Source organism: Vicugna pacos, chromosome 24, assembly GCF_048564905.1.
Source record: "Vicugna pacos chromosome 24, VicPac4, whole genome shotgun sequence".
Lineage (NCBI taxonomy): Eukaryota > Metazoa > Chordata > Mammalia > Artiodactyla > Camelidae > Vicugna > Vicugna pacos.
Genome location: NC_133010.1, coordinates 25010575 through 25038568, shown reverse-complemented (window position 1 = coordinate 25038568; position 27994 = coordinate 25010575). Strand labels below are relative to the sequence as shown.

The 27994-nt window shown below is 47.5% G+C and overlaps 1 protein-coding gene and 1 long non-coding RNA gene across 2 annotated transcripts in view; one reads left to right on the top strand and one right to left on the bottom strand.

The window, feature by feature from the left end:
* LOC140688930 (uncharacterized) overlaps nt 1–9032 on the top strand; it is a 34017-nt gene extending 24985 nt beyond the window's left edge. The window contains exons 2-3 of the long non-coding RNA XR_012063753.1: nt 7202–7317; nt 8804–9032. This is a non-coding gene — a long non-coding RNA (uncharacterized lncRNA). The remainder of the gene's footprint in view (nt 1–7201; nt 7318–8803) is intronic.
* A 16060-nt stretch (nt 9033–25092) lies between these two features.
* On the bottom strand, nt 25093–25989 carry LRRC30 (leucine rich repeat containing 30). The gene has a single exon (XM_006213634.3). The coding sequence runs from the start codon at nt 25987–25989 to the stop codon at nt 25093–25095; it is 897 nt and encodes a 298-aa protein (XP_006213696.1).
* Nucleotides 25990–27994: the final 2005 nt, after the last annotated feature.

Here is a 27994-nt window from a genome sequence, read left to right as displayed (position 1 = left end):
GATAATGTGGGCTCAAGCCAGACATCATACCAACGGCTGAAATGGAAGGATGCCTCCCTGCATGTTTCTGTCAAAGAGGATGACTTCTGAACTGAATTCTGCTGCTCACCCCGGGAGACCTGGCCCATGGGTAGTTGTGTAGAGATGTATGGGATAGCGTCAAATATCCATTCTCATCACTTCCTTTGTCCATAGGAGGAATTTGCTGCACAAATGATGTGCTGACTCTTCAGGGGATTCACCATAGTAGACATTCATAGTGGGTGTCTTCCTTTGGAGAACCCCTTGTCCTCAGCTCCTGTTTCCAGTGGGGCTGCCAATCATAGTTCCTGAGAGCCTGCCTAGGGAATCACAGCCCCGTCCCAATGGCTGGTCACAGCAGTGAGCGTGTCACCCACGCTAGTCCTGTGAGGGACCTTCCCCCGAGGACCAGACACACCAGAGCGAGAGGGAGAGGCTCCTTTCCTCTGGGGTTGCTACGTTGGCACATTGTAAGCCTGGTTTTAGCAGGGCCCTGCGCCACATGGGTATAATCTATTTGAATTAGAAGGGAAAGAACCAGCCATCCTACCAACATAAGCAAAGGCAAGCTAGAGAGAGAGAGAAAGGGAATGATGACATTATTTGCATCACTGCACCCAGCCTTCCCTGCAGGCATTTCTCCTACTGTCTTCCCAGTCCCATGAGTCCACACGCACACGATTGATTCATTTATGCATTAGGCTGAAGAGTGGTCCCTGGGGAAGACGGTGGTGGTGGGGGCGTGGAATGGTGGGACCCTGCCTTACAGGAGGGTTGCCTCTTTCCCTCCCCCTGCAGGAGTGGTGCTTGGATATGCCAGGGAAAGCTGGCAGCGGGGCAGAAGTGGCCAGGTGATGTCCTGAGTCAGCCTCACAGGAGCTAGGCTGCCAGGCAGAGTGGCCATAGTGGTTGTGTGTGGCTCTCCAGCATTTAGTTTCTGGCCAAGACTCTTCTAGTCTAGTCAAAGAGATAGGACTTAGAGAAATAGAGAACCTTCTAGGGCACCTGTGTTGGCTCACCGGCATCCTTGGTGTGCTCCCTGGTGCCAAGGGCGCTGGGTGGTTGTGGTCCCTGATCAGGCTAGAGTTCATCCTCACATAGAACCCCGGCACTTCTAAGTGACAGGAGAAAATGATCCTCTTCCCCTTTCAGACATTTAGAATAGCTGGACATGCTTTATTTTTACTTTTCTTGAAGGTGTCAGGTTTTTCTTTTTGTCTTACTGTTTCTTTTTTGTCTTACTGTTCAAGCATGATCAGGGCCAGGCTCTACACTAATTCTGGTCTTGGCCAAAGTGGGGCACTTGGCTGTCACAGCCGTAGGGAGAAGTATGTCTGTTTCCAGTGTGGTCCAGTGGCATCATTGTTACTGTTTGGTCTTCCTACCTCACAGTATTATTATGATAAAAAAATTAGATTATCTGTGTAATAGCACTTAAGAAACGCAAATACTAAGCATTGTCATTCAGTGTCTCTCAGCGTGGATATCAAATACATTCATTACCTAAATGAAAGGACCAGAGCCTTGCAGATTTGGTCTGCTTGGGTTCAGCCTTGTCCTTGCTCAGAAACACTGTGACCAGGTGGCCCAGGTGGCCTCCATCCAGACTGTTGTTCTGGCCAATGATGCTAACGGACCTTTCTACTTTTCAGTATTTACAAGGAACAAACTTATTCAAGAAATTACAAGTGGGAAATAATAATAAAGCATTTAGCTAACCCTCTGCAACTTATGAAATTATTTTACATTTATAAACCCATAATGCAGTGCATTTTAAGACAGATTAAAACCAGGAAAGAGAATAGATCGTGGGAAATAAAGCAAAGAGAAAAAGTCTGTTTGTGACCAGTACTGTTCAAAACAATTTAAAGTCTCAGGGACTAAGTTCTTTTCCTGCAGATCTGGAACCCGTAGGAAGACAGAATTGATGGAGCCATTCTCAACCCATCCCATGTGAGCACTAACACCTTGAGTGACATGGTGAACAACTTTTAAAGAGACGACTCTTCGTTTCAGGGACGAACGTTAAATTTCACATTTCATAAAAGACTCGAGTCAGACTGACTGCATGAAAAGTGGCCCAGTTAATATCGTCCACAGGAAGAAGACATCCTCCGCTTGCTTCTGGTTTGGATTTTCTGGCTCACGCTAGTGAAAAAAGGCAGTCATTTCCTCCCCATGGTTACCTCAGCTGTCCCTTGTACATTAAAGACCCTATCAGGATATTTTAATTCTGGTCTGCGACCAAGAGGTTTCTGAATCTATCAGGATCTATCCAATTGTAAATGAGACATAAATTGTTAACTGGGTAACCAAACAGACAGAAGGAGATCAAGGTATCCTCCAGGGGTAGAGGCATCAGAAAATGCCCAGCCCAACCTCCATCTTCAGTATTTCTAGTTTGGTCCAATTTCTCCACCAACCACCTGCCTTTCTAGCTTTCAACCACTGTACAGTTTTGATTGGTGTTTGTTCATTGATCCTTGTTCTCCTTGGATAAATGCATTTCCTAGATGAAAAGCAATGACCAGTGGTCTTAAAAAAAAACTCCCCATTCAATTATATTTTCTCTCCTTTGGACCCAAACCTTCCCAAAATCTTCCATTTCTACTTTGCTTGATTTTTATTTAAAAAGTGCATAAGTCAACATTCTGACTAAGAATGGGAATGCCAATATGTGTCAAATTGATTAGATCTGACAAGACATTACCGTTGTAATGAAAGCTGTTGGAAGAGTGGAGCTATGTCTAGTTTCAAAGTGCATTAATTCAACACATCCAATTACATTTAACAAAAGATCCACAATGACATTTTGACATACTTTTCCTGGTCTTGTATCTGAATTTCATGAAAAGTAAAACCAGGCTAAGAAAACACGAGGGTGTAATGATGGGTTAGGGGAGGGAAGCTAAAAGGTAGAGTGAGGAAATTCCACTTGAATGTTCAAGCGAAAGAGAGGAAGTAAGTTATGCCACTTTTAGTGACATTTTAGGTCTCTTTGGAGCAGTGAAAGGAAATGAGTCCTGCTCGCCTCTGGGTTGAGCCCGTGGGGGTGGGAATGAAGTTCCAATGACTCAGCTCTGTCTCCACACCCGGCCTGCCAGGCAGCGAGCCCCACCCATCCCACCCATCACTGCTCTGACCCAGCGCTGCCAGGCTCTGCCAGTGGGTTTTGGTGGTGGTGGGGGCCCTGGAGGGAGGAGTGAGGGGGACTTGACCCCCCAGAGCTCCTCAGTCCTCTGAGCCTCCCCTGGCTACACTTCTTCCTCCTGGCAGTGGCAGTTCCCCTCCACAGCAGCAGCCAAATGAATAAATGAATGAGCCAGTTTATAGTCTTTCTAACACTCACAGAACCACTCTCATCACATAGGCTCAGAGACCAGCACCAGCTGAGCAGAGCCTTCCCAGAGCTGAGACCCAGCAGGACTGGTGCAAGCTTTCAGGAATGATACCCCCGCCACCTGGGGGGCCAGCCACTCCTCTGTCACCACCTCAGGAGGGCACCTTGATCTTCTGTCTGTTTGGTCACCAGGTTAACAATTTATGCATCGTTTACAATTCTTTAGATTCAATTCTCTCTCTCTTAAGATAGCTAGTGTCGTTTGTGTCTCCTGATTGAACCCTGACTGACACATGAGCAAGTACCCCCTGGGAAACATAGGCGGCCTTGTATTTGCTGAGTGAATGATTGCATGAATAAATAAATGAGCCAGTTCTCGGGCTCTGCCAGTGGAGGAGAGCACAGGTACCCCCTGGGAGGCCAGCAGGGTGCCAGGGGTACTGTCCCCAGCACACTCCCTTGCTTGAGATCGACTCCCACCCAGCTTTCTGGAGATGCTCTTTTCACAGTCTCTTTCCTCTGGGCTCCGTGGCTTCAGACAAGGTAGCACAGGCTCCACACTTAGGGCAAACATGCCCCCAGTCAAGAGGGTGTCTGCATGAGGCTACTTGGAATTCTTGGGATGGACACCCGGCTCTGTGTGTAAATACATCCCTTCGGTCGTCTGCCAGATCTGCACTTAACAGCCACCTCTGGCAAATCTCACACCTCATACCCGGCTCTAGGAAAGAACACAGCCAGGGGAGAAGTCTGGTTGACTATTACCCAATTGAAGTAACGCAGTAGGAAGCAAATGAACCTGATTAAAGAAAATGGAGTACATTTCTTGCTTGGCAGAGAAAAAAAAAAGGCATAAATTTTTAAACGCACCTGAAATTTTCCTTCGTTGCTGCCTCACTTGAGAGCTGGAATCCTAAGACCAGAGCGCCACCTGCTGTCCATTGTCAGACCTACACGTTGTGGGTATGTCAAAGCAGATACTTTGAACGTGGTACAGTTGTGGACAATACATTCTATGTTAACGTTGTAGGAAGCCATCTATGCGTGACTGTCTAAGTCACCTAGTTTCCATAAGATCTTTGGCCCAGCTCAGAGCAGGTGAACTTACCACATGTTCAAGTGATTCCAAGAGAATTATGTTCTCCAGCATCTGGGTCTTTGAAGAGATACCTCAAGCAAAGATTAGAAATATGCCAGACTTTCCAGCAAAACTCTTGGCAGATGAAACCGAAAACGAACAGTCAGTGTATGGAAACAAATAATTATGGCTGTGGATTAGACAGAATAAGATTGCAGGAATCTATCCCCTGGAATCCAAAGATGTTAGAGTGAGGAGGGGGTCTTAGAATACTTTTTTGCAAGAACCATACCAAACCTGAAGAGGAGGTGAAGCGATTGACAGCTTATAGATGCCATTTTGGGGAATTGGAGGGGACGGTGGCTGCGGAGGACCTTTGGTTTTTGGTGATGATGAAATTTGTTAACCCCTCTACAGGTGTGGAGAAAAAGACCGCCTTTCTTAATCAGTTTTGAAAACTCTAAGAAAGAGTCATAGCTCTTTTAGGAAAAATTAAAGGTGAGAATTAAAATGCAAATACCATGGAAAACAAGAAAACACACTCATATGTGCTACTCCAGACAGCAAGGGGGTTGAAATTACATTCTTTCCAGAAACAAGTTTTGGAGTGGTGCGTGTGTGTGCGTGCACGCATGTGTGTGCGGGGGTGTATCTAGATCTAGCGTGGAAGAACTAGAGATAAAAATACAGAAAGGGTTGACAGTGGCGATCACGTCAAGGGGGCGAAGGAAGCACAGAAGACAGGGGTGGCGGCAGACCACGTACTCCTCATCCCAGTGTGCTCAGGACCTCAGACCTGTGCAGCCGGGAGGAGGGCAGGCATACCTGGTCCTTTACCTACCAGCTCAGCTCCTTCACCCTGCAACCCTGGGAAAGGGTGGGGCGGGGCCCATAAGAGCCACAGCCCTCTTTACAAAGCCAGCGATGTGTTTAACCTCTGGGATAACTTGACGCTCTCATCTCCAATGTGAGAGGGTCTTTTTCTGTTAGGTTCCAACTTTTCTAATTTTCCTGCTCTTTTTATTCCTGTGAGACCTGTTTCACAGCTTGCGGTGGATATGTGATTTATTCTGTCTACTGCCAGTAAAATTCCCCATCATGGTCTATGTGTGTTCGTGCCGTCTCTCTCCACTATCTACCAAATACTCATCCTGATTTGCTGACACACAGGCAGAATCAAGTTATCACCACAGACACCACCAGGTCCCAAGGTGCTTCTGATCCATCAAAGATTGGCTTATGTTCAGTGAGATGTTAGTGTCAAGTGTATTACCCCATTTCCTAAAATCGCACACCAGCCTGGCTCAAGGGGACATCTGGTGACTCCTTTTTAACCAGGATATCAGCTGACCCCAATTCCTCTTCCAAATGTGTTCACACATCATTTGCAATAGGAGCCTATAAAGTCAAATTAATTTCTATGCTGATAGGACATTTTCATTTCAGTGATAATTGAAGGCTTACTGGGCCAGAGAAATGTTCCTTAAGGAAAATCTCAAAAAAAAATTATTAAAGGCTATCAAAGCATGTCACTCATAATAGATATTTTTGTGATATTGATTAACACTGACTATTAGCCCACAGTTCCTCAGACTGCTCAGCACTCTGGGACCAGGAGCACCGACTTTCCCTCCCAGAGGAATATTTGTGGTCCTGGGAGTGGAGTCAGGGATAAATTGGACATTGGAAGTAAAGCTGCTCCAGAACTTGTACACATGTGTCAGAATTTTCTTAGGATTCATGTTACTCAGAAAACTTCTTTATTTTGTTCAGGGATCTTGAAACAAACCAACACACACACACACACACACACAAAATATCAGGTGTCCCAGGAAATCTCTCATTTTACAGCTTTCCTGACTCCAGCATCCCTTGAGATTTCAGAAGCCACGAGACAAGGGATAGTTTGCCCTTATCTGCCATTCTAGAGCATCTTAAAATGGCTGTTTTAGGTGACACTTCTACAAAGTAAGGGAGTATACTTCTTGCCAACTCCTTGTCTAAACAGAAACATTTCAGTGATGTAGCAAGTAAAATGGTAGCCTTTGACCTCTGGAGGCTGGGACAAAGCCCTACTTGGCTTGCAAATTACAGAGCTGATTAATTTCCAGCCTTTGATAGATGTGTGGCCACTGCCCCAAACTGTATAATTGGCATCTTCCATTTCCATCAACCCCAGATGCCACAGATGAAGCTCAGGAGCCATCAACAAGGAGGTGGATGCTATCTGGGTCTGGCTAATTAGGTAATTTTCATAACCTAAATGCATTGACCCATACCCTAAAATTCACCCCAGGGAATCGATCAAGGAATTATTTGTGCCGAGAGCCATCTCTCTGGGCTCCCGTTTTGTTTCCAGCTTTTCTTTGCAAGTGGGAGACACAGGTGGTGAGTTTGGAGCAGCAGTGGGGAGGGCCCCAGAGTGTTTGGCTGGTATCAGGACAAAAACCCGTCCACGTCACATGCAGCCAGCCTGGTTCTCGGTGAGTTTGCAGTTGTGCTGTAGAAGAACGTATCAGCCAGTGGAGGGGCCCCTGGGAAACAGCGGTAGTTCAGTTGTTTTTATCTCCCGTAGAGGTAGTACTGTTTGATTGTCAAACGAAAATAATCCGGAAATAGATACCAACTACTTAATATACAAATTAATACGGGTGGTGTGAGTTGATTAAGCAGTTTGGTCTTGGAATAACAACTCTATTTATCGTGACCCTGGGAATTCTGAATAAAGTCTTATTTCTCCTTTTCTTTCTTTTCCTTTTAAGCTGCTCAGTAGAAAGCTGAAACTTGACAACGCTTCAGCTGATCCCAGCTTTGTGAACAAGCAACACAACCATCATGCCAGGGAATGTCTATTGTCTGCCTCCTCCGGTCACAGCAGGTACCAAATTGCAAGGTGGGAGATAAAAGGACATGTTTTACCAGCATCCTTCACCTGAGAAAGGAGCTTGCAGGAGGCCTGTGCAAATTCTGTCCGTGAGGGAGAGAAAGTAAATTTCTAGGTCCTTAAACCTATGGTTTGTTAATTACAAGAAAGCATGCCAGGTTCTCTGGGAGAACCAGAAAGAAGGACCTGCCCTCCCTGACTCGAGGGGATCCCATGATTTAGCGAGCAGCCTTCCGGCGTGTGCAGCCACTCAGCTGTCTCATCAGGGAGTGCTTTGGATTAACAAATGCGAACATTCTAACCTTACTGGAGGGATTATTACACCCTGTTAAAAATTTCATTTATCTGGCATCACCTTCCTGACTCAGGGCTGTAATTTATTAAATCAGCCCCCTAGTAAAACTATTTGATCGTTTTCACAGTGGAGCTCAACTTTTTGCCACACCTGCAAATGTACTTCTTCCTTTCTGCTTCCAGCAGGTCCCTCTTCCCCACGGGTGGCACGTACAGGCGGGGAATCCCTGGCTACGTGAGTGGGGCAGACGGGACAGGTTGAGGTGTCAACAGGAAGGAGGCAAGGGGAGGTGGGGGTGCATCAAAAGCTAGTATGGATGGACAGCTGCTCGGTCTTGTGGACAGAGTCAGGACACAGGCAAAAGGCATGGACGTGAGCAGCCACCCGCAGTTCCAGATACTTGAGGCTGCAGCGGGCGAGGGTGGGCAACTCTGGTCCTTGGAGCTGTTGGAACGCCCCAGTCAAAAGTCATCTGCAAAGTTGGTCCCACTGAGAGCTTCTTGGTGGGACATCAGTGCACATTTTACCCCCGTCTTCCAAGACTGACTCCTCTACTTGAACACGCTGTCCACTCACTCAGTGACGACTTGCAGAACTGCCGTGTCCTCGCTGCATCAGAGGCAGTGATGCTCAAGGTGTGACTGCAGAGCTCACAGACTTACAGAGCCCTGTGAACTGCTGCTGTTCCCCTCGTGCTGGGTGCATGGAGAGGTCCTCTTCAGTCCCGCCGGCACCCTGCAGTGATAGGCATCATTGTCATCGTGTTGGACAAGGGAGGGTGTGCACCCCTAGTGAGTTCAGGCAGCCGGGCAGTCGCTGGCTAGCGCTGGATTCTGACCTTGTGACACCAGAGCCAGTGGAAGGACATCCTGTTCACCCTCAGTAAAGCTCAGTGGCTGTTACCCTTACTCTGGCTCCACAGAGTCAAAGGGTGGTGCCCCCGCCTAGGACTTCACTCCACCTTCTGTGACCCTGAGTTCTCACGAAAGGTGCTTGGCTTTCCTGGGTCTTGCTGACACCTGTGGCCTTGGTTTCTTTCTTTGGAATCCTCTTCCGATGTTCTGCACCCCCTCCTCCTTCACCCACCAGAAAGTTGGGTCCATGTTCACTCAAGGAGACTCTTTTCAAGGCTTTAGAGGAGAGGAATGTATGGTTATGGACCCAAGTATTTTGGCTCAATTGCAGGTTTCAGAGATTTTAGCATCTTGGGTAAGAAGTCCCTGTCAACCCAAGGAGTCAAGACAGGCACGTTCAGATTTCTTCCTGGGACTGGAGGTGGGTGCAGCTCTTTCCCTGAGTGAGGCCCACAGAGGTCTAGGCTAATGTGAAACTTCTGTCATTGTAATTAGGTTATTATATGGAAGCCGTTTTCATTTGTAAAATACAGATGCCCCTTTTGATCCCAGTCGTAACTCCATCTCCCCCTGTCTGTTTCAGGGAGCTCAGACGCAGCCTACACAGCGTTTAAGCGACGGCCGTGTCCTTTAGAGCTGGACACGGTACGCCCCTCACTGAGTGGCGCTGTTTCTTCAGTTACTGCTCCCTCGCGGTTTTCTGAGTGGATTCTTTTGATTAGATCCACCAGGATAGATTACATTGAGGAATGTATATCTTACAAGCCATTAACTGATCTGCTGTGACCTCAGAATAGAAAAGGAGAGAAAGGATGCTGTCCTGTGACTTACACCTCAAAAGAGAGTGATCATCTTCCAATTAAGTAAATCTACTTGAAACAATGCATTTTCAACTATTTAAAAAGAGAATAGCATATCAAGGCTGGGTGAAAGTAGATACACCAAAATATGAGCAGTGGCTACTTCTGGGTGGTGAGATTAGTGGTGGCATCCACTTCCTTATTAATAGTTTCCCATTTCACTCAGTGTCTGGAGTGAGCATAGAATACTGTTAAAATCAGAGCAAAGAAAATAAACATTTAAAAAAATCTTTATTTCTGAAATGTTGCCAAAAATATTCACGTTAAAACTGTGTGTTTTACCCCTATGAATTTACTTGAAAGCTAGAGGTGTAAGTCGACATTTCCAAGTCTCAGTTCAAAGCTTTTGTCTCTAGCACCATGGCAAAACCCAATTGATTCCACATAAAACAGGTACAAATTATGGGTATTGTATTTTTAAAAATGTTTTAGGTGCTAGAGTGACCTGGAAAGTGGGACCTTAAATACAGAAATCACTGAAGCTGGTATTTTCCAAACTAAAGTATTTGCCAAACCTAGATGAACCTGAGCTTAGATGTGCAGAGATTTTAGGAAAAGGAGCCACACCCTGGGGTCTGCCCAAGGTGAGATGCATTGGAAATTATGAATTGGGAATAAACCCACATTCCTCTCCCCAGGGGAGAAATGCCCGATTTTAAAGATTTGGATTGGGTAGAGAAAAAATAATTTCACCTAGAATTCAGAAGGCCATGTCAGGCCTCAAGCAGATGTGCAAGCCTGTCATCCTGTGTACCAGACGAACAGCTCTGCTGTTGTGATGTGAGGAGGGAAGGAACAGGCGAGGCTGTGTCCCAATAAAACTTTATTTACACAGACAGGGAGCCAGACTTGGGGTGCAGGCAGTGATTTGCTGACCCTGATTTAGTTCAAGAGGAACAATACAAGGAGATGCTTTGCTTCCTCTAACAGGACTAACTCCAGCTCTTAGACTTAGAAATCCTTATCTCTACTGCAACATGGTCTCCATGGCAACTGACAGGCTGACCGCAAGTCAGGGCTGGTTCAGGCAGCACTGGCCGAGCCCAGCAATTCACACATCGCCACGTGGCATCCGCGAGGCCACAAAGCTCCTGTCACCAACAGAAGGCACGAAAGGATCTGGTCCCTCATTTAGGTACCATCTTTGGACAAGTGTCCCTCACAAGCACATACCTACGACTATGCTTAGGCCCCGCTGGGACTTCGGCGCCAGAGGCTGTGGACACCAGCTGAGCAATGTCCCAGTACAGTAGAGGGATTAGCCTTGTCGAAATATATTGATAAATATAGTGGAGGACAGGTGGCACTGCCCATGACTCCTGAAATTAGAGTCGCAGCAAGAGCGAAGAGGCGAGTGACACTAATCTCCTTCAGCCACTTAACAGGAGCTGTCAGAACAGCGTTTTCGCTGGCAGCTTGTGGGGATAGATTATCCCAGAACCGCGTCGTGGGAGTAGGGAGAGGGCTCCCACAGAGAGCCCTGGGATCAGAGAAGGCAGTGGCTGGCTCCACAGGTAAAATTTCACCCAGCAGAGTGAAATAGTTCCAGAGGAAGCTGCGTGGAAACCAAGCCAGAAAGGGAACTAGGAAACACTGCAGTGGCTGGGGACTGAAGCCCTAACACACGGGGAATGCTGGGGCTTCTGAGGACTCTGCTGGGGGGGGCGGTCGGGGCAGAACCCCTCTGGGAAGTGGGGGTCCTGCAGCGGGGCAGCCGGGGCCCCGGCAGGGATGTTGTCCTCTCTGTTGTCTGTCTCTCCCGGCGAGGGGCTGAGCTCAGAAGAGTGTGCCTGGACTCCCACGTCTCACAAGGATATCCCGGGGCGTGGATGTTCCCACGGGATGAGACTAAACTCCCCTGCATTAAATTTTCTTTCCCTCTGACTTAGAATACATAGTGCAAAAAGCAAGCTCTGTGTCAGCAGCCAAAGCAATTCATGAGGGACACGCGAACTCATCCGTCACATTCGGCATTTTGATCCAGCTTGAAATGTCTGAGGCTTGAAATGACAGAGCTGCCACCACACGTGAAATCTGCCTTCCCTCTGTTTACTGTCTCATTTCATCCTTGATGTCCTGTCACTTTCAGAGGCAGTGAATGCCTATGGAAGGGCTGAGTTGGCGTCAACCATGCTCCTTAAACTGGCTTCAGTCTTTCTCAGCCAAATATTTGAACAGAGTTACGGCAGCTGAACCAGAGTGTAAAAACCTTTGCATTCGTTTATTGGGGGAAAAAAAGTCATCGGTGAAATCACACTACGGTGTGTGTAGACCTGTCTGAGTCAGAAATGATAGACTTTATATCTGGATACAAAGCTCTAAACAGTGAAGGTGCCCCAGACTCAGTGGGCTCAACGAGTTAACCACACCATCCGCCTGGACGTGGATGTGGCCTGGAAGCGGGTCACAGATGGCGTTCCACCTGGGAGGCTCAGCCCAGAGTCGGATGCAAGATGCTGGTGGGATGAGAGGGAGGCAAGGAGGGGGCGGGCCGCCGGGAAGGACAGAGCCTCTCTGCCAGCGTGAGCCCCACGTGACGCTTCCCAGGGAAGTCTGGGAACGACGTGCCCAGGGGAGCTGAGGACGCGCTGGGGCCTGGAGTGGGAGTCCCATGATGGAGACTCCTGAGTGCTGCGAGTTTGGGCATCAGCCGCTGGGAACCCGAAGATCGTCTTTGGGAGACTTCTGACAGGGCTGGAGGGTGGTGATGTGCACTCCCTGCAGCTCCAGTGCAAAGTCTGTCCTGGAGGATTTGACTGCTGGCCATCAGGGCTCAAAGATGAAAATCTTTCTCAGAGGAGCTGGTTTGTTACAGGAGGGCTGACTCTAACCGTGACAGCAGGGATGGGTGCCGGCGAGAAGGAAGGAGGCAAAGCTGATGCCAGAGGAAGCCATCCCAGGAGCGAGTGAGACTGCTCCAGAGGCTCCTGGCTGGGGAGCTGAAGGACTGAGGTCAGACAGAATCTTAGAACCCATTTGCGCCCGGCACCTGTGCTGGGAGCTTTAAAATCCAGCCCCGTCTGGTTTCACCCGCACCCACCCACCCCTCCTTTTCCTCGTTTCCTCCAGCTTTGACTCATAATGACTTCTGACTCTCCTTGATTTCACCCACAGTGGTCCCTGCCTCGGTGATTCCCCTGTCCTGAGGTTTCCCTAAGGCAACATAGATGTGCCCGGCACGGCCCTGGGAAGCTGAGGAGAAGCATCCATTCGTGCCAGGCTGGCTGATCCAGACATGTGACTCAGGCATGCTGTGTGCCCCACTCTCCTCATTTATGGAAAATAACCAATTAACAGCATCGTCATACAGATAAGTTAGGAGACAGAAATCACTATAGAGTTACCCAGTAGAGATCAGTCCTAGATGAGGATTCACCAGTACCCATGTTGGGTAGCAATATCAGTAACTGCCATGGACATACTTAAATATTAATGATCTTCCTTTTTTTATTGAAGTATATAGTCAGTTGCAGTGTGTCAATTTCTGGTGTACAGCATAATGTTTCAGTCATACACATACATACATGTATTCGTTTTCACAGTCTTTTTCATTATAGGTTACTACAAGATATTGGATATAGTTCCCTGTGCTATATGGAAGAAATGTGGTTTTTATCTATTTTATATACAGTAGTTATTATTTGCAAATCTCGAAATGATTTCTTTCTTACATACACCTTCAGGAGTACCTTCAGGAGTAAATGTAATCATCAACAAACTACACAGGTCTCTTGACCTCTCTCTTTTCTCATCAAGCCCTAAGTTAAGAAGTCTTTTGTGTTATGAAGAGACGATGGCTAAGCAGAAAGGAAGGAGGTCCCTAGCAGTCACAGCCCCAATCCCTTCCTGGGGCAGGTCAGGGAAACATAACCAAGAGACCCCGTTGAAGAGTAGAATCAGACCTGGAATCAATGTCCAGCTCCTTCCATTACTAGACTGACAGGTAATTTCAGCTCTCCAAGTCTCAGTTTTCCAACCTGTAAAATGGGGTGATAATAGTATCTATGTAATAGAGATCTTACAAGAATTAAATAAATCTACCTCAGAGAAAGTACTCAGTAAATGTTGTCCATATGTTGTCCATATGAATCATATTGAAGCATCATTATTTAGTCCACATACTAAGGAACATATGTAAGTAGACTGCAGCAACCAGGTAATGTTCTCCACCAGACAAACAGCAAATGAGACGACGCTGCCCGTGGTGGCCATTCTTTCCCCAAGCTCATTGTTTATTCATTTAACTCATGACGGCAAGTTTAATTACGTCTGCACCGTTAATGTTAGTGTTAACCTAAGTAAGTGATGTCTGCTTTCATCTGTTTGCTCTTTGCTTCTCAAGTACAATATTTTTAATGAACATAACTTGGTTTTATACCAAAAAGCACTTCTTAATCATGGATACACATACTTCATTTTACATCATTTGGTTGATAAAACAAATTTCAACTGAGACACGGTTTCCAAATTAATGATTTTGAAGAATTAGATATGAAGGCATTCTTTTCAAAGCATTAACTACTTTATGTGGGCCAGAAGGAATGGTATATGTAGGGCCACGCAGCCATGAAATAAGGCAGATACGCTGTGTGCTGTCAAGGGGTGGGAGGTAGATACTTACAAGGTACATGTCTGTATATGCATACGTGTGATGAGATGCCTTTAATTGTGTGTGCACATGATCACACACATGTGCCTATGATGTCAACTGTGGTCAGGGCTCTGAAGGCAAAGTGAAAAGTCAGAGAAAGATTTTCTAAGAAAGTGTGTTTGAACTGAAACCTGAAGGATGAGGAGCTGTTAGCCATCAAGGTCATTTCAGGGAGGGGAAACAGCGTGCTTGAAAGTGTAAGACAGGATGGCATGCAGAATCTTCAGGAACTAAAGAAGGCCCTCATGGGTGCACGTTGGGTAAGAATGGACAGTGGAGCTGGAGTTTGCAAGGCCTTGTAGATGTGGTAAGGATTTTGGATTTTATGGCAAGTACAAATGACAGGACATTGATCAGGGATCTACCGTGGTCCAATTTGCATCTTTAAAAATCTCTCTTGGTGCCTGTGTAGAGGTTGGATGAAAAGTTGGCCTCGGGAGGGAACAGGGAGGCTGGAATGAGACTTGATGGTGCCTTGAACAGGACAATCGTAGATATGAAAAGAGGATTTTGGAGGCGAGATCTCAGGACTGAGTGAGAGATCGGATGAAAGGATTAAGGGAGGGAGATGGCTAGAAAGCATCTCAGGTTTCTGGGTGGGTGGAGGTACCATTTACTGAGATAGAGATCAAGGGAGAAGGATCACGTTTAAGAAAGACGTGTCAAGAAATCAGTGGACTGAACTGTTTGCACATGGGTGAGCCCCCTGTTACTGAAAGTGTTTGACTATATATATATATATATTTTAAAGATATGTATGGGGAAGAAATTTAGATTAATTTTAAGGTTTGTTCTGATTCTAGAGTTTGCAAGCACTGGATGGCTGTCAGCCTAGGAATAGTAAGAAGGAAAAAACATTAACGTTTGACCATCTCTTGAGCCACAGAGTTGGGTATAGTATAGTTTTTATTACCTTCAATACCAAAGTAATTGACACTTCTCTGAATGATACAGTATTGTTACATTATGTGAAAATCTGAGGTTTAAAGATGTGAAATAATGTGGTAACACTATCAACAATCCCTATTTTTTGCACAGAATACAGAATAATATGGATCCTCTAAGTTAAAAAAATTAATTATTGTTTCAAAGCTGATAAATCCTGTGAATTTTGAATTGTGTTTCTGTTACTCTCCTATGGCTATGTCATTGTAGCTGGTAAACAGAAATACTGATCATTCTTTTCTGGAAGAAATGATGAATTATGACAGTTTTGAATTAGGTGAGGTAGGGAGGAAACATCCTCACTTAGACTGAGACTTCCTTTGCAGCAGAATTATAGGACTTTAGCTTATAAATTATCTTGCCCAGCCCCCATGAATACAGCTTTATATAATGCAGTGCAACCAGGAGAATTAGTGAATCATCTTTTTGTCCAAATATTTTGTATACTTCCTCAAACATATTATTGTAAGAGGTTTTTTCTTCTCTTCCCCTTTGTCTCTCATTTTCCCAAAGTATAAATTTAAAGTAAGTTGTTAGCAAGTGTGTAGACAGTTTTACACTGCAGTGGTATGTCAGTCGAGCGGCAAGTATCAAATCAGAAATTATTCCTTATGTTTCCATTTCCCCAAAGTGGAGGAATAGCAAAATGGAAAAAGGCCTGTCATCATCAAAACATATCTTTCCCAGTGAGAAGATAAAATTCCATGGGCTGTCTCTGTGGTTTGATGTGGGATTTGTTCCAAAGACCTTGTGTTAGCAAGATGCAAATGACAATTGGATTATTTGACCAATATGTGGGAAAACATAAGTACACATACATGCCAGAAGGACTTTCTCTTTGTTTCTCAAAACCGTTTAGCATTTTGTTGTATTTTTTTCAAATGTCCTATGCAAAAAAAAAAAAAAGGAAACAATAGATCACATCCTGTACTGATTCCGAAAAGGGCATCTCTTTCTCTCTGTGACTCATGTAAAATCAGATCAGAAAGTATGGGGCAGTTTCTCTGCCCCACATGTCAGAATCATCATGTAAAGCACCAAAATTCCTCCTTGTGCCTGATTTTACGCTGTTTCCATGCCTGTGGAGAGAAGATGAAATGAGGCCAAAATAAAACATTTAGTTAGAGTTCCAAAAGAAAGCTGCTTGCTTCTGCTTAAATAGGGGAGACATTAGTAATTCAGACCAAGAGAAGCAGTAGAATCTGCATCACACCAGAGAGGAGCAGAGAAGCTTCTGGACTGCTTGTCTGTGGACCCATCCAGACGCCATGCAGTGAAGCAGGTGTACATAGTACACAGGTTGGAGAAACTGCGGGGCCAGCTCTTAAATTATAGTGATCAAATTTTGCCTTCTAAATTGTTTTTATTAGAATGATGGATTTGAGGAAAAATTTCCTTTCCAAAGTTGGAAGAGGAAATCTAACGCGAGTGATGATTTCGCCCCCTTTTTAAACAAACTTGATGTTCCTTACCATTGAAACAAAGTGAAACACACGGAGAAGGAAAAAGTGGTGGGAAAACAAATTGAGGCTTTTCCAGCTGTATTTCAGTGAATCTTGAGCAACACCAACATCTCTCTCTCCTCAATGACTGACTAAATCCACTTGCCAGTTAAGACAGTGCAGGACACCACCGTCTACTCGGAACTTGCCCTTCTTTGTACTGATTTCTGTGTGACTAGAGAAAGCTGCTCTTCCTGTTAACCAGTAATTTCAAGGGTTTCACAAATAAAGGTCTGAGTTGTAGATGCAGTAATATCCCGTTTATCCAGCACCTGGAAGAAACAAGCACCACCACGTACGGAGCTTCCCGGCAGAGCGAGCTCAGCGCTCCCAGTACCAAAGCTGAAGCAGCAAGAATCACCACTTTTGACTGAAGCCCTTCACAACAGATACATCTTTCCTTGACTCCTTCCTGTGTATTTTGCTGGTGATTCTCAAATTTCTATCCTCAATTGACACCTCTTTCTGAACCGTAGGTTCTTTATCCAAGTACCTACTCAGTAGCAGACCCATTTGAAAATCTATTTATCGTCTCAAAATTAGCTTGCTGGTCTTTTCTCCTAAACCTTTCCTTTCTCAGTAGATGACAACTCTGTCCTTCCAGCTGCTCAGGTCAAACACGTTGAGGTTATTCTGGATCTCTCTGTCTCCCTCTGCCTGTCTCTCTCTGTCTCTGTCTCTCCTCGTATCCAATTCATCGGCAGTTTCCACTAGTGCTATCATCAAAGTATCCCCACAGTGAGATCATCCACCACTTCCACTCTGGGCCAAGCCACTATCGTCTGTCACTTGAAATATTTGCAAGATTCCTGACTAGTCTCCATGCTCTACTCTTGCCCCTGTAGTCTGCTCTCAATATTATTCAAAGTAACGCCTCTGAAGTGTAACTTGTATGTGTTTCTTCTCTACTTAAAACCACCAGTGGCTTCCCATCTCACTCAGAGCTAAGGCTGAGTCCTTCCAATGGCTCAAAACCTTCATGAGCCATCCCCAACATGACATGGCCCCATGCTCTCCCCTGCACCCATGCCATTCCACAGATGTGTCAGACACACCTCTGTCTTTCCACGTGCCTTCTCTTCTGTTTGGAATATTTTCTCCTACAATACCTACACAACTAGCTCCCTCACTTTCTATGGTCTCTACTCCAACAGGGTGTTGTTGGCAACTTCCTTGATCACCTTGTAACAAATACCATTCTGGCCATATTCCTGCTCACCGCTTTATCTTTTTCCCATACATGTATTATTATCTAACATATGGATGGGTGGGTGGTTGGATGGGTGGTTGGATGCGTAGATAGATGGATTCATTCATTCATTCATTCAGTCAGTCAGTCATTATTCTTACGGCTTAAAGTTCTCACCTATGAATAAATGAATACAATGTATGATGTTAACTCCGGGATCTCACCTTTATTTTGAATAACTGAGAAAGACATTTAAATGACTTTCCAGTAAAGTAGCACTCTTCCACCTGGGAGGAAATTGCAATATGCCTAATACCTTCTTAAAGAGCATGGATGTCCAAAAATGACAGGAGCTCCCACAGGGCTGCCGGGCAGTGAGTGAGCAGGACCAGAGGAGGGAATGGCACCCCGGGTCTTCTCTGGGATGCGGAGCGTCCATCCCTTGTGGCAAGTCCATGTTGCCCAAGGATTTGGCGTCCTCTGCAGAGCTGCCTTTCTTTGACAATTCCCAGCATCAAAACCAGACAGGCACGCACCCAAGGGGTCTGATTATTGTGCTCAGGACTTCCTACAAGCAGGGAGAACTGTCGGGGGGTGTGTCGTCTCCTAGAAAGGCAGGCACCCACCAGTGGCCTGCATGGAGGAGGAGGAATGTGAGGACCTCTGGCTTCCCTTCTCTTACTCTCTCAAAGTCTACTCTTCAGCTCATGCTTTTTGAGGGGCCCCAAGAACACCCTCAGTTTCAATGATTTTGCTAGAAGGACTCATAAAATTCAGAAACCCTATGATAGCGATGGTTTATTACAGCAAAAGGACACATGTTAAAGTCAGCAAAGATCAAAGGAGCATGTCCAGGTAAGGTCCAGGAGAGACCAGACACAGTTTCCATTGTCCTCTCCTAATGGAGGCATTTGATGGTGCTGGATTCTCCCAGCAGTGCTGCTGTGGCACGTGCGGGGTACTTCTAGCCGGGGAAGCTCACTGAGCCGTGCTGCCCGGGTTTCTTTTGGGGAGTCTGTCATGGGTGCATGGAGCTCCCCTGTGGCTGATCTTACTTAGCACCTCAGTTCCCAGCCTCTCCAGGGGTGACACAGATACTGTGTTGCCCAAGACCCCGCCATCAATCACACTGCGAGTGCAGACCGTCTGGGGTGACCCACGGCCCCAGGTGAGCAATACTCGGGGCTGACTGAGGGGGTCTGCAGCACTGGAATGCTGTACGTTTCGAAAAGAGGTCAGCCTTTGGAATACATAAGAGTTTTTCTCTTTTGTAGAAGAAAAGATTTCAGCTCTACGTACCCAAATGATATTACTTAATCAAATCCAGTAAGTTTTTTTTTTTATGGGAAACAGATAATTAAGAATTCCTTCTCTTCTAGAAACATAAGAGGAGCTTTAAATCTTTCAATCAACAAAGCCGAAGAGAAATAGTCCCTCTGAGCCTCCAATCCAATAAAAAGTTAGAGATGGAATCCAAACCACTGGGAGGTCTGCAAACTCCTAGATTCAACCCTTAATAAAGGCTGAGCTCTTTTCATATTTTTGAAAGTCAACCAAAATTAAGTTACACTTTTTTATGGCACCACAAGGAGATGTGAAAACACTCATACCGATCTTGACCCATCTCCTCAGCGTTTTTGCTTTTCTTGAGTAATCACCGTGATTATAGGCTCAAGTGGCCATTCACGGAGCTTCAGGCCAGGGGATGGCAAAGCTCCCTCACCCCAGTACAGTCTGAATTTCCAGCTGATAAAAGCTTAAAGTGAGTTTACTTGAAAGTGAGTCAATAACCTCACTTTATAGAAAATTGAGGCCTGGAGAGGTGAAGTCACCTGTGCAGGTTTATTCGCTTTCTCGTCCATTCATTTGATACATTGTTATTATCTTCCCTGTGCTGGATGCAAGGATCCCAGCCAGCCAGGAGCACGCAGCCCGGTGGCGTCACAGTCGGGATCAGCGGGCACGCCTTCTGCCAGCCCCGGGGGCTCCAGTCTGCCTTACGATAGGAAACATCTGAAATGCTTCTTACACCTGCACATGCCAGGCCCTGCCCTGGACCTCCTGAATCTCAAGAGACCCTGAACAACAGGGGTTTGAGCTGTATGGGTCCCTGTAGATGCAGATTTTTTCAGTAGTAAATACCACAGTACTGCACAGTGCATAGTTGGTGGAATCCGCAGATCTGAAACCACTGATACGGAGGCAGCCTGGGTGCAGGGGACCGACTCTACATCACACTCAGAGTTTGGACTGAGTGGAGGGAGGGTCGGTGCCTTTGTCTGCATCTCAGCATAGAGTCAGCGACAATTACCTACTGAGCTTTAAAACAAACAAGAAGGCGGAGCCTCCCTGAGGTCAACTATAACAGAAGCACTCAAACAGAGCCCAGGGCTCCCCCTTGTTGAAGTTTCTCTGGGGATTCTGATGACCAGCCAGCGCTGAGGACCACCGCCAACCTCGGTCCTTTCAGGAGTCTCAGGAAAGACCTTCAGCCACGAGGAGGCTGGCTCCAGAGCCGCCTCTGGGGCCTAAGACGCATTGTGCCACCACTGTCCGATGTGGCCTCTCTCCTGCCGTGTGCCTTCCAACAGCTGAGATTCGGGTAAGAAAAAATGCCACAAAGGTGTTATAAAGCAGACTGCTCTAGGCAATGAGATTCTAGTTTCCATCAAGACAAAGCAAAACAAAGGAGTCCTTGGCTCAAGAACCGTCATGTTAGATGTGTGTATCCCACACCCTCTAGCTCACATCACACTCTGTCCCTCCACAGTCTCACCCACACACCTTCATGCTCGTGTGTGCATCTGCTAATGCCGTTGTGCGCACGGAACCACGTCGTGTTTAGCCGAGTCTTATCTTCTTTGCCCAAGGACCTGGGGACTTTCTGCCCTCACCGTATCCCCAACACCTGCGTAGTCTTGGGATGTGCAGATGGTCCATAAGCGCCCTGTAATTGACACATCCAGCCTCAGTCCGGAGCTTTCTCCCCACCCCATGGGCCCTTTTCCCACACACACGCAGAGGATGATGGATGTGACATTCAGGAGACTGGAGGAGACAGGCTTCTCGTGAGCCACACATCCTGGCTCTTCTGGGGAACTCAAGTCACTCAAGACCGAAGACTATGGGGGATTCTGTGATGTTCTGTGGGCGGCTCCAGCTCGTACTGTGGAAGCCAGGAGTCCTGTGAGTTTTCATAATGCACACCTCTCTGCAGAGTGTCAGGAGAGACTCTGACACTCTGTGGGTGGACTCGTGCTCACTCTCATTTTCTGTCCTGTGCTGAAATAAGGAGTAAGTCTAAACAGCAGGAGATAAACTCTCTTTGCAAACAGATTCCTATGACACTACTAAAAAAATCTGCATAGCAAGTTTCACGCTAATAGCTTTCAGTTATGCCTTCCTAATGATGGTGCTTACAAAGTCATTATGAGCCCTCTCTGCTCCCCTTTTATTATTATACTGTTCTTTTTTAAAAAAAAATCAGTAATGCTTTGGATTCAACCCATAACTTGATAGGTAACTTGAAAGGAGCACTCGTAAAAAGTTCTTTTCTCAACAAGGTCAAGATTATTCCATTATCGTTTATAATAGCTTTCATGTCCCTCTGAATTTTGTTTCATTTTCTTAAAATGTATCAAAAAGGTGTATTTTCGTTGCTCTTGGATTCATTATAATTACACCCCATGTACTGGTACTTAGTTACACATAGGATCCAGGCCGGGGATTTTGTGCTCACTCTCACACACGGTTGAAGGTAACTCTTCCATGGGACTAGAAGACGGAGCCCGTGAGGGAACTTGAGTAGGTGTTGAAATCATGGGGTCATATCTTCCTATTAGCCAAATCTAACAGCTCGAATTTTTGCTTTTTTTTTGAAACTCGTTTTCTGTTTTTATCCTTTGTAACAGAGTCTCAGTGACTCTGTCCAGACTCTCCCTTGCCGACGGCGTATATTGCTGAAGAGAAGCGCCCAGCCCAGGCCTCACGCCTCGCTCACCCAGTCACTCTCAGGCTGTTGATACCTGCATTGTCTCCCAGCCTCTAAGCCCACAGTGCTTTCTTTCCTCTACCTCTGTTTTCAATGCATAGCCCTCAAAATGCATATTCAGGATGTGCTTTGAGGCAGAGGAAATGGAATTTGAAAATGCAGTAATCCATTATCACAAGAAAGGGTTCAGGTATGCCTACAAATAATGACAGCTTTCCCTCTTGATCTTGCAGGCATGCCACCTCGTGAAGCCCGGGTGCACATCCTGACTCTGGCGACTGCAGAGAGGCAGTGCCTCAGCCTCAGCCTGAGCATGGAGCCGTTTCTTCTATTAACCACTTATTAAGTCAACAAGTAAGTAATGACTGCACTCTTATTTCTAATATGCAGCGGTTTTAAGCATTTAGCAGCATTATTCCTTGAACAGCTGCGTCTTTTCAAAGTCGTCTTCCTTTCCTAGGAACAGATTTTCTTCTTAATTGTATGCTTGTAAGCTGCTTCAAAAGGTGTCTCTGAACACACCCCTGAGATTGCTTCTCACTGAGAGCCCCAAGTGGCGTGAAAATCACCCTACCATCAGGGACGTGAACAGCCAGCGCCCCCACCCACATCAGGCACCCAATTAGCTCCTATTCTTTGGCTAAGCGTGCTTGCCGCCAGTGCAGCCGTCCTCAGTGCTTTGATTTCATAAGCCTTAGAGATACCTGGGAGCTATTTGAACGTGGCAGCATTAGAACTACAAAAGATAAGCAGGAAGCATGTCGCAGCCAGTCAGCAAACTGGAAGATCTGACAGCAGATGCTGAAGTTTGTATCAAATTCCACTCCTCCCCCAACCACCCCTGCATTAGTATTTTGAATAACCAAGCACATTAACCAGGTTTTTGCTCAGCACTTCCCTTTATCAATAAAAAGGAGCATTCACAGAAAATCAATATCTAAAGCCCACCGGGCAACTTTTATGATTTCCTCAGTGCTGAGTGTTAACAAGGGAAACCTCGTGTCTGTGCTTCTGAAAGACACCGATGGAAGCTGGCAACTGACTTGATACCACTTTTTTCTTAGAAGAAGTATAATATGCTCTTGGGTCACCTTCAAAATAGGGTTACGTTCTTTCCCTAGAGTAGAGTTACCATGGGATATCAAGTGACTGAAAAAGCGAGGAGAGGAAATAAAATGATTGCTCAGCAGGAAAAGCGCAGTGCTGGTGTCCCAGCGCCTCTCTGCCCAGAGCAAGGTCATGGAAACTCAGCATGAGCCCAAGTGGGTCTCCGGCAGCGGACGCCAGCGAGGCGATCCTGGCACACACGGTGTTGTCTGGCAGCTGCGTGTGCCCCAGCTCCAGCCTCAGTAAGTGATCTGCTCAGCCCTACTCTGCAGAGGAAGGCTCCCCCTGCAATTTCCCACTGAGTCATGAGGTTGAGTAAGAATTCCACTCATGTCTTTAAATAGCCTTGGCTCCTCAGGCTAGCATGGGTGAGGTTACTAAGTGCCTGTGTGTGCCTGGCGGGGACGAGCAGGTCTCCAGTTGCAGCTGGCGGGGGCGTGTAGAGGGGATTTCTTCAGCTGCCTCCCAGTGACACTGGTGAGATCTGTTTGCAATGGGTTCCACACCAACGTGCTGATGGAACCGTGGTGTCTGGTGATAATGGCAGGCACTGGCTGCCCTCTTTGATGGAGGGAAATTGATGTTGGGGTCTGTTGGAAAAACACTTGTCCGAGGAGTAAGTTACATGGACTCCCCATTGAGCAGCTCTTCGGGAAGTAAGAGGGCAGCTCCACATCTAAACTGCCTACGTGGGAACGTGAGAATGGGCTACCCACCGCCCCAGGCTTTGCGGCTCTTTCCTGTGAGGTGAAGGAAGGCGGGGGAATGAAGACGAGATGGTGTCAGTGAACTGGATTTGACTGATTCATCCCGATCGTGTTTTTGGCTTCTGAAACTCGAGGCTCAGTCTACTCTATGCTATCCGATACGTTATCCGTTATCTTTACTTCGATCCTTTGCTTTAATGTCTCTTTGCAGGGGTCACGACTTGCCATATATTGTGGAAACCCACGTGAGTCTGTCTCTTTCACCAAACTGGGAGCCCCTTGGTAGAAGGAGCTGGGTGCTATTCCCTTGCCATCCTTGCCCAGTGCCCAGCCTTAGAGAAGATGCTAATAAATATGAATTTAACTGAATTAAACCAGGGGTAGTAAGAAGCTAGACAAGTCCTGGCAACAGGTCCGAGCCCTGTCTTGCTATTGTTCGCTGCGTCCTATAGACAAACGTGCTGAGTGGTAGGCTCTCCACTGACCTGAAGGGACTGCCCTGTCACTGCCACCTTTTCATTCTAATTCTTTGACTCTGAATAGCAGTGTCTCAGGGCTCTTGGCTGCTGTGACAGCAGTGAGGTCCAACAACTCTCGTGGCAGGAGCTGCATAATTGCCTGCCCTGCTGTCTGTGTTGAACTAACAGCTGTGTCCTCTTAGAATTAAAAACAAAACAAACAGTATTTTTGTAGAGCCTTTTGTGCAAAGAGCTTTTAATGTGACCAGACTCATTTTTAAAAATCCATATGTGACAGCCAAGTGGCAAATACTACCCTCCTCTGAATGTGCAAGGGTCCTGGCTATTTTGTCTGGCTAGTCCACACCTTCTCTCCTCTTTCCTGCCTCTTGGCCATTTCTTCCCTGATTACTAGCTCATCACTGAGACGGCAGGTCTAGTAAGGGAGGAGGAGGAGTGAAATTAGGAGAATGTAGCCACCGGCAGGTGTCTCTAGAAAAGCTCAGGGATGTGACTGGAGGTGCAAGAGGAGGACTGGGCAGTTAACACTGGCTTGTGTTTATTTCCTGAAAGCCGTCACACTCTATCCCCGTCACTCACCACCAGACGTCCACACGAGCGACTCGATTGTGACTCTACCGTCATTTTAGAGACAAAGTTCTTGTGATTGTTTCCCGCAGAACTCGCGGGGAAGGTCTACTTGATTTGGTCGTCGCCAGGACAGCAGGGCCCCAGCTGGCTCTTTGGTCCCAGTGACGCTTCATGGAGGCTGACGTGGGGGCATGTCTTGCTGTGGCTGCCTTGCTGCAGGTCGCCGATTCAGGGGCTGAAACTGGACGGTGTCGATGCCTCCTCTCGCGCTTTGGCCCACACGGCACATCCTGAGCAAATATTTCACTTTGGAGGGATATTGAATCAGACCTACTGTACCCTCTTCCGAAGCCTGAGTCCCATGGTTCTCAGAGAATCAGAATTATTTCTCTTTGGAGAAAACACAGGTTCTCTTTCAGTTTATGTTTAGAAGGAGAGGAACGTAATATTACAGGTGATTAGGAAGATACAGAGCTGCAAGCAAGCTCCTCCCTGGGGCGGGCGTTCAGTACGATGCAGCAAGTCGCAACACAAGCACTGACCACCAGAGCAGGAAGAGGACGGTTAGACGAGGGAGGTGCACAGCTGGCAGGGCCTGGCGGTGCCCCTGGCTCCCACGTCAGGGGTGTTTTTTGTCCTTTAGGTAGCTGAAGAGCATCTCCAGACCCCCCTCCACCAGCTCCGGGAGAGGCTTGGCTAAAGGGTTACGGGAAATGTGGAGCCCTTTGTCCATGGGGTTCCAGGCGATCCGAGTCAGTCTGCACAGCAGGTAGAGCTCGTCTGGGAGGGTCTGGATGTGGTTGTTGCTCACGTTCAGCAGCTCCAGGCTCGTGAGCAGGCAGAGGGAGCGCGGGAAGGCGCGGATGCTGTTGCTCTCGGCGATGAAGATCTGCAGGCTGGCCAGGCACTGGATGCTCTCGGCGATGTTCTCCAGGCGGTTGGAGCCCACGTGCAGGAAATCCAGCTCTCGGAGCGAGAAGACGCAGACGGGGATGTGGACGAAGCGATTGTGGCTGAGGTTCAGCTTCCGCAGTCTGGAGAGGTCGGCGAAGCTGGCGGGGAGCTGGGACAGGCAGTTGTGCGACAGGCTCAGGACCTCCAGGTTCTTGCAGGCACTCAGCTCAGCCGGTAGCTCCGTCAGGCAGTTCATGTGGACGAACAGGACCTTGAGGTTCTGCAGGAGGCTGACCTCCCGAGGCAGGCTCTTCAGGCGGTTCCCGCACAAGTTCAGGACCACCAGCCGTGTCAGCTTCCCCACCTCGGGCGGCAGGGCCCGGAGCTGGTTGTGGGACAGGTTGAGCTTCTGCACTTCCGAGAGGCCCCACAGGAAGTCGGGCGCGTCCGTCATGCCCTTGGTGACCAAGCTGAAACTGACATGCCGCAGGCCCTGCTTCAGCAGACACCGCGGGTCCCTCCCCGGGAGCAGGGCATCTTCCCACGGGAAGGACTTCTGCCTCCCCCGCAGGAGCCCAGTCCCCTTGTCCTTGCAACGGCCACCGGACTGCCTGGCTCCCATTTACCTGCCTTTCCTCTTCTCTCCTCTGCCCTGAAGGTGGGGATGGGGCTCCCTGCCGTGGCTACAGCCTGGCCGTTCCCCAGGCTGGGTTGAAGCAGCTTCTCTCCGAGCAGCGGGGCCGTAATGATACCCTTGTCCCTGAGGCCAGGGAACTGAACTGCTCAGGTCCCTCTGAACACCACTGGGCAGCTGTCACTGTCATTCTGCCCGCACTTTATTGGCCTGGTGAGTGCTAACAGGTCACGGGGAGGCCGTGTCTGATGCCCCGCTCAGCTTTTCTGGGGTGTCACAGCTGAGCAGGGAGATTAACAAGCCCTTCTCCCAAAAGAAACCAAGGGGAAAAATAAAGCCCGGGTATCTGCCGGTCTCGGCTCCTCTGGACCCCGGAGCCAAGCTGGGCTGAATGCTAGTCTCGGAGTTATATTCCCAAAGCTGAGGGTCGGCAGGTGGTGATACACACCGATTCAGACTGCGGTGAATTGTGTCATTGTGAAGCAGCAGAAGGAGCCAGACCCCTGGAACCCTCCAGGCCAGAGGTTTTGCATGGTGCTTGAGAAAGGCATTCCCTGAGGAGAGGTGGACAGGGTCTGGACCCCTCTTCCATTTTCTCCCAGAGAAGCTCTGGGGTCGTCTGTTTTACAGAGAGCATCTGGGTTTAGTACGGTGAGTGGCTTGAGTGGCTGTGTAGTCAGGTAAACACAGTCCTGGAAAATTGTCTGAAGGGGACTCCCTGGATACACACCTCTCTCTCTCTCTGTCTTTCCCCATCTCTCATTAAAAAGTTAACTTATTCCCTAAGTATAGACAGTCCGTTGTTTGTGTCATGGGCTGAACTGTGCCCCCCCCTTAAATTTCCAATGTTGAAGTCCTGACTCCAAGTAACTCAGCGTGTCACCCTGTTTGGAGACAGGACCACATGAGGACACAGGGAGAAGACGGCATCTGCAGGCCAAGGAGAGAGGCCTCGGAAGCAACCCACTGCCGACACCTTGACCTCAGACTTGCCGCCCCTAGAATTGTGGCAAATAAATTTCCATTGTTTAAGCCCACCCATTGGGCACTTTGTACGCTTGTCCTGGCAAACGCATCCCACTGAGGCGCAGGCAGACACATCTGCGTAGATGAAAATTCCTAAAAATAAGTCGCGGGTGAAGGGGAGAAGAGATAGCAAGGTCGATGACTCAGGATCTGAGAAAAGAGTTTACGGGCAGTGCGAGGGCTGGCTCGGCCCGGAAGCCTGTGGCTTCTGCCCGCGGCAGCCCATGCCACAGCCCCAGCCCGGCGAGTGTGTCCTGGATGGTGATACTGGTCCTGTGACCATGGTTTCAGAGCTATCGTCACCCAAGCCAGGAGCTGGAGTGGGGCTCTGGCTGGATGCCACCCCGGGAAGCTGTAGGTCCATCCCCCGAGGGGCTGGCCCCTAAGGAGGAGCAGCAGGAGGTGTGAAATGATGCCAAACCATTTCTGCTCCATTTGGCATTTGAGAACCATATGACCCCTTTTATCTGAGTAAGCCCCTGACATTGTCGGACAAAAGTGGACACTTTGGACTTTTTTTATGGAATACTTGAGCATTCTAGCTATTAATCAGAGGACAGAGGGGAGGAGTAACATGGCTAAGTTTGCACCCTTGGTTTTTGGAGCAGACTGTGCCTTATATATGTACATTTCATGTGGCAATAGGGTTCAGCTGCTTAAAAAAAAGTCAGCTGTGGTCTGTTTCCCTCTTTCTTTGTGTGAGCACAAAAAATTGTGCTAGAGCTCTTGAAATGTGGGGACTAGCCAGAGCTGGGATGGTTTGAGGAAGAATCACAGCTTTCTTTGTGACCATTATCTCTTTCCCCTTAATACATTTTCTCCAGTAATACTTTTTGAACACTTACTAATAGCCAATATTTATCAGATGTTTACTAAGTGAAAGGCATGACACTAGGCACTTTACATGAGGGTGCATATTAAAATTATTTCCATTTTACAGATGAGGAAATGGAAGGCAGAGAGGTCA

Coding starts and splice junctions, on each gene's coding strand:
- LRRC30 (XM_006213634.3), bottom strand. CDS start 25,989: ATGGGAGCCAGGCAGTCCGGTGGCCGTTGCAAGGACAAGGGGACTGGG.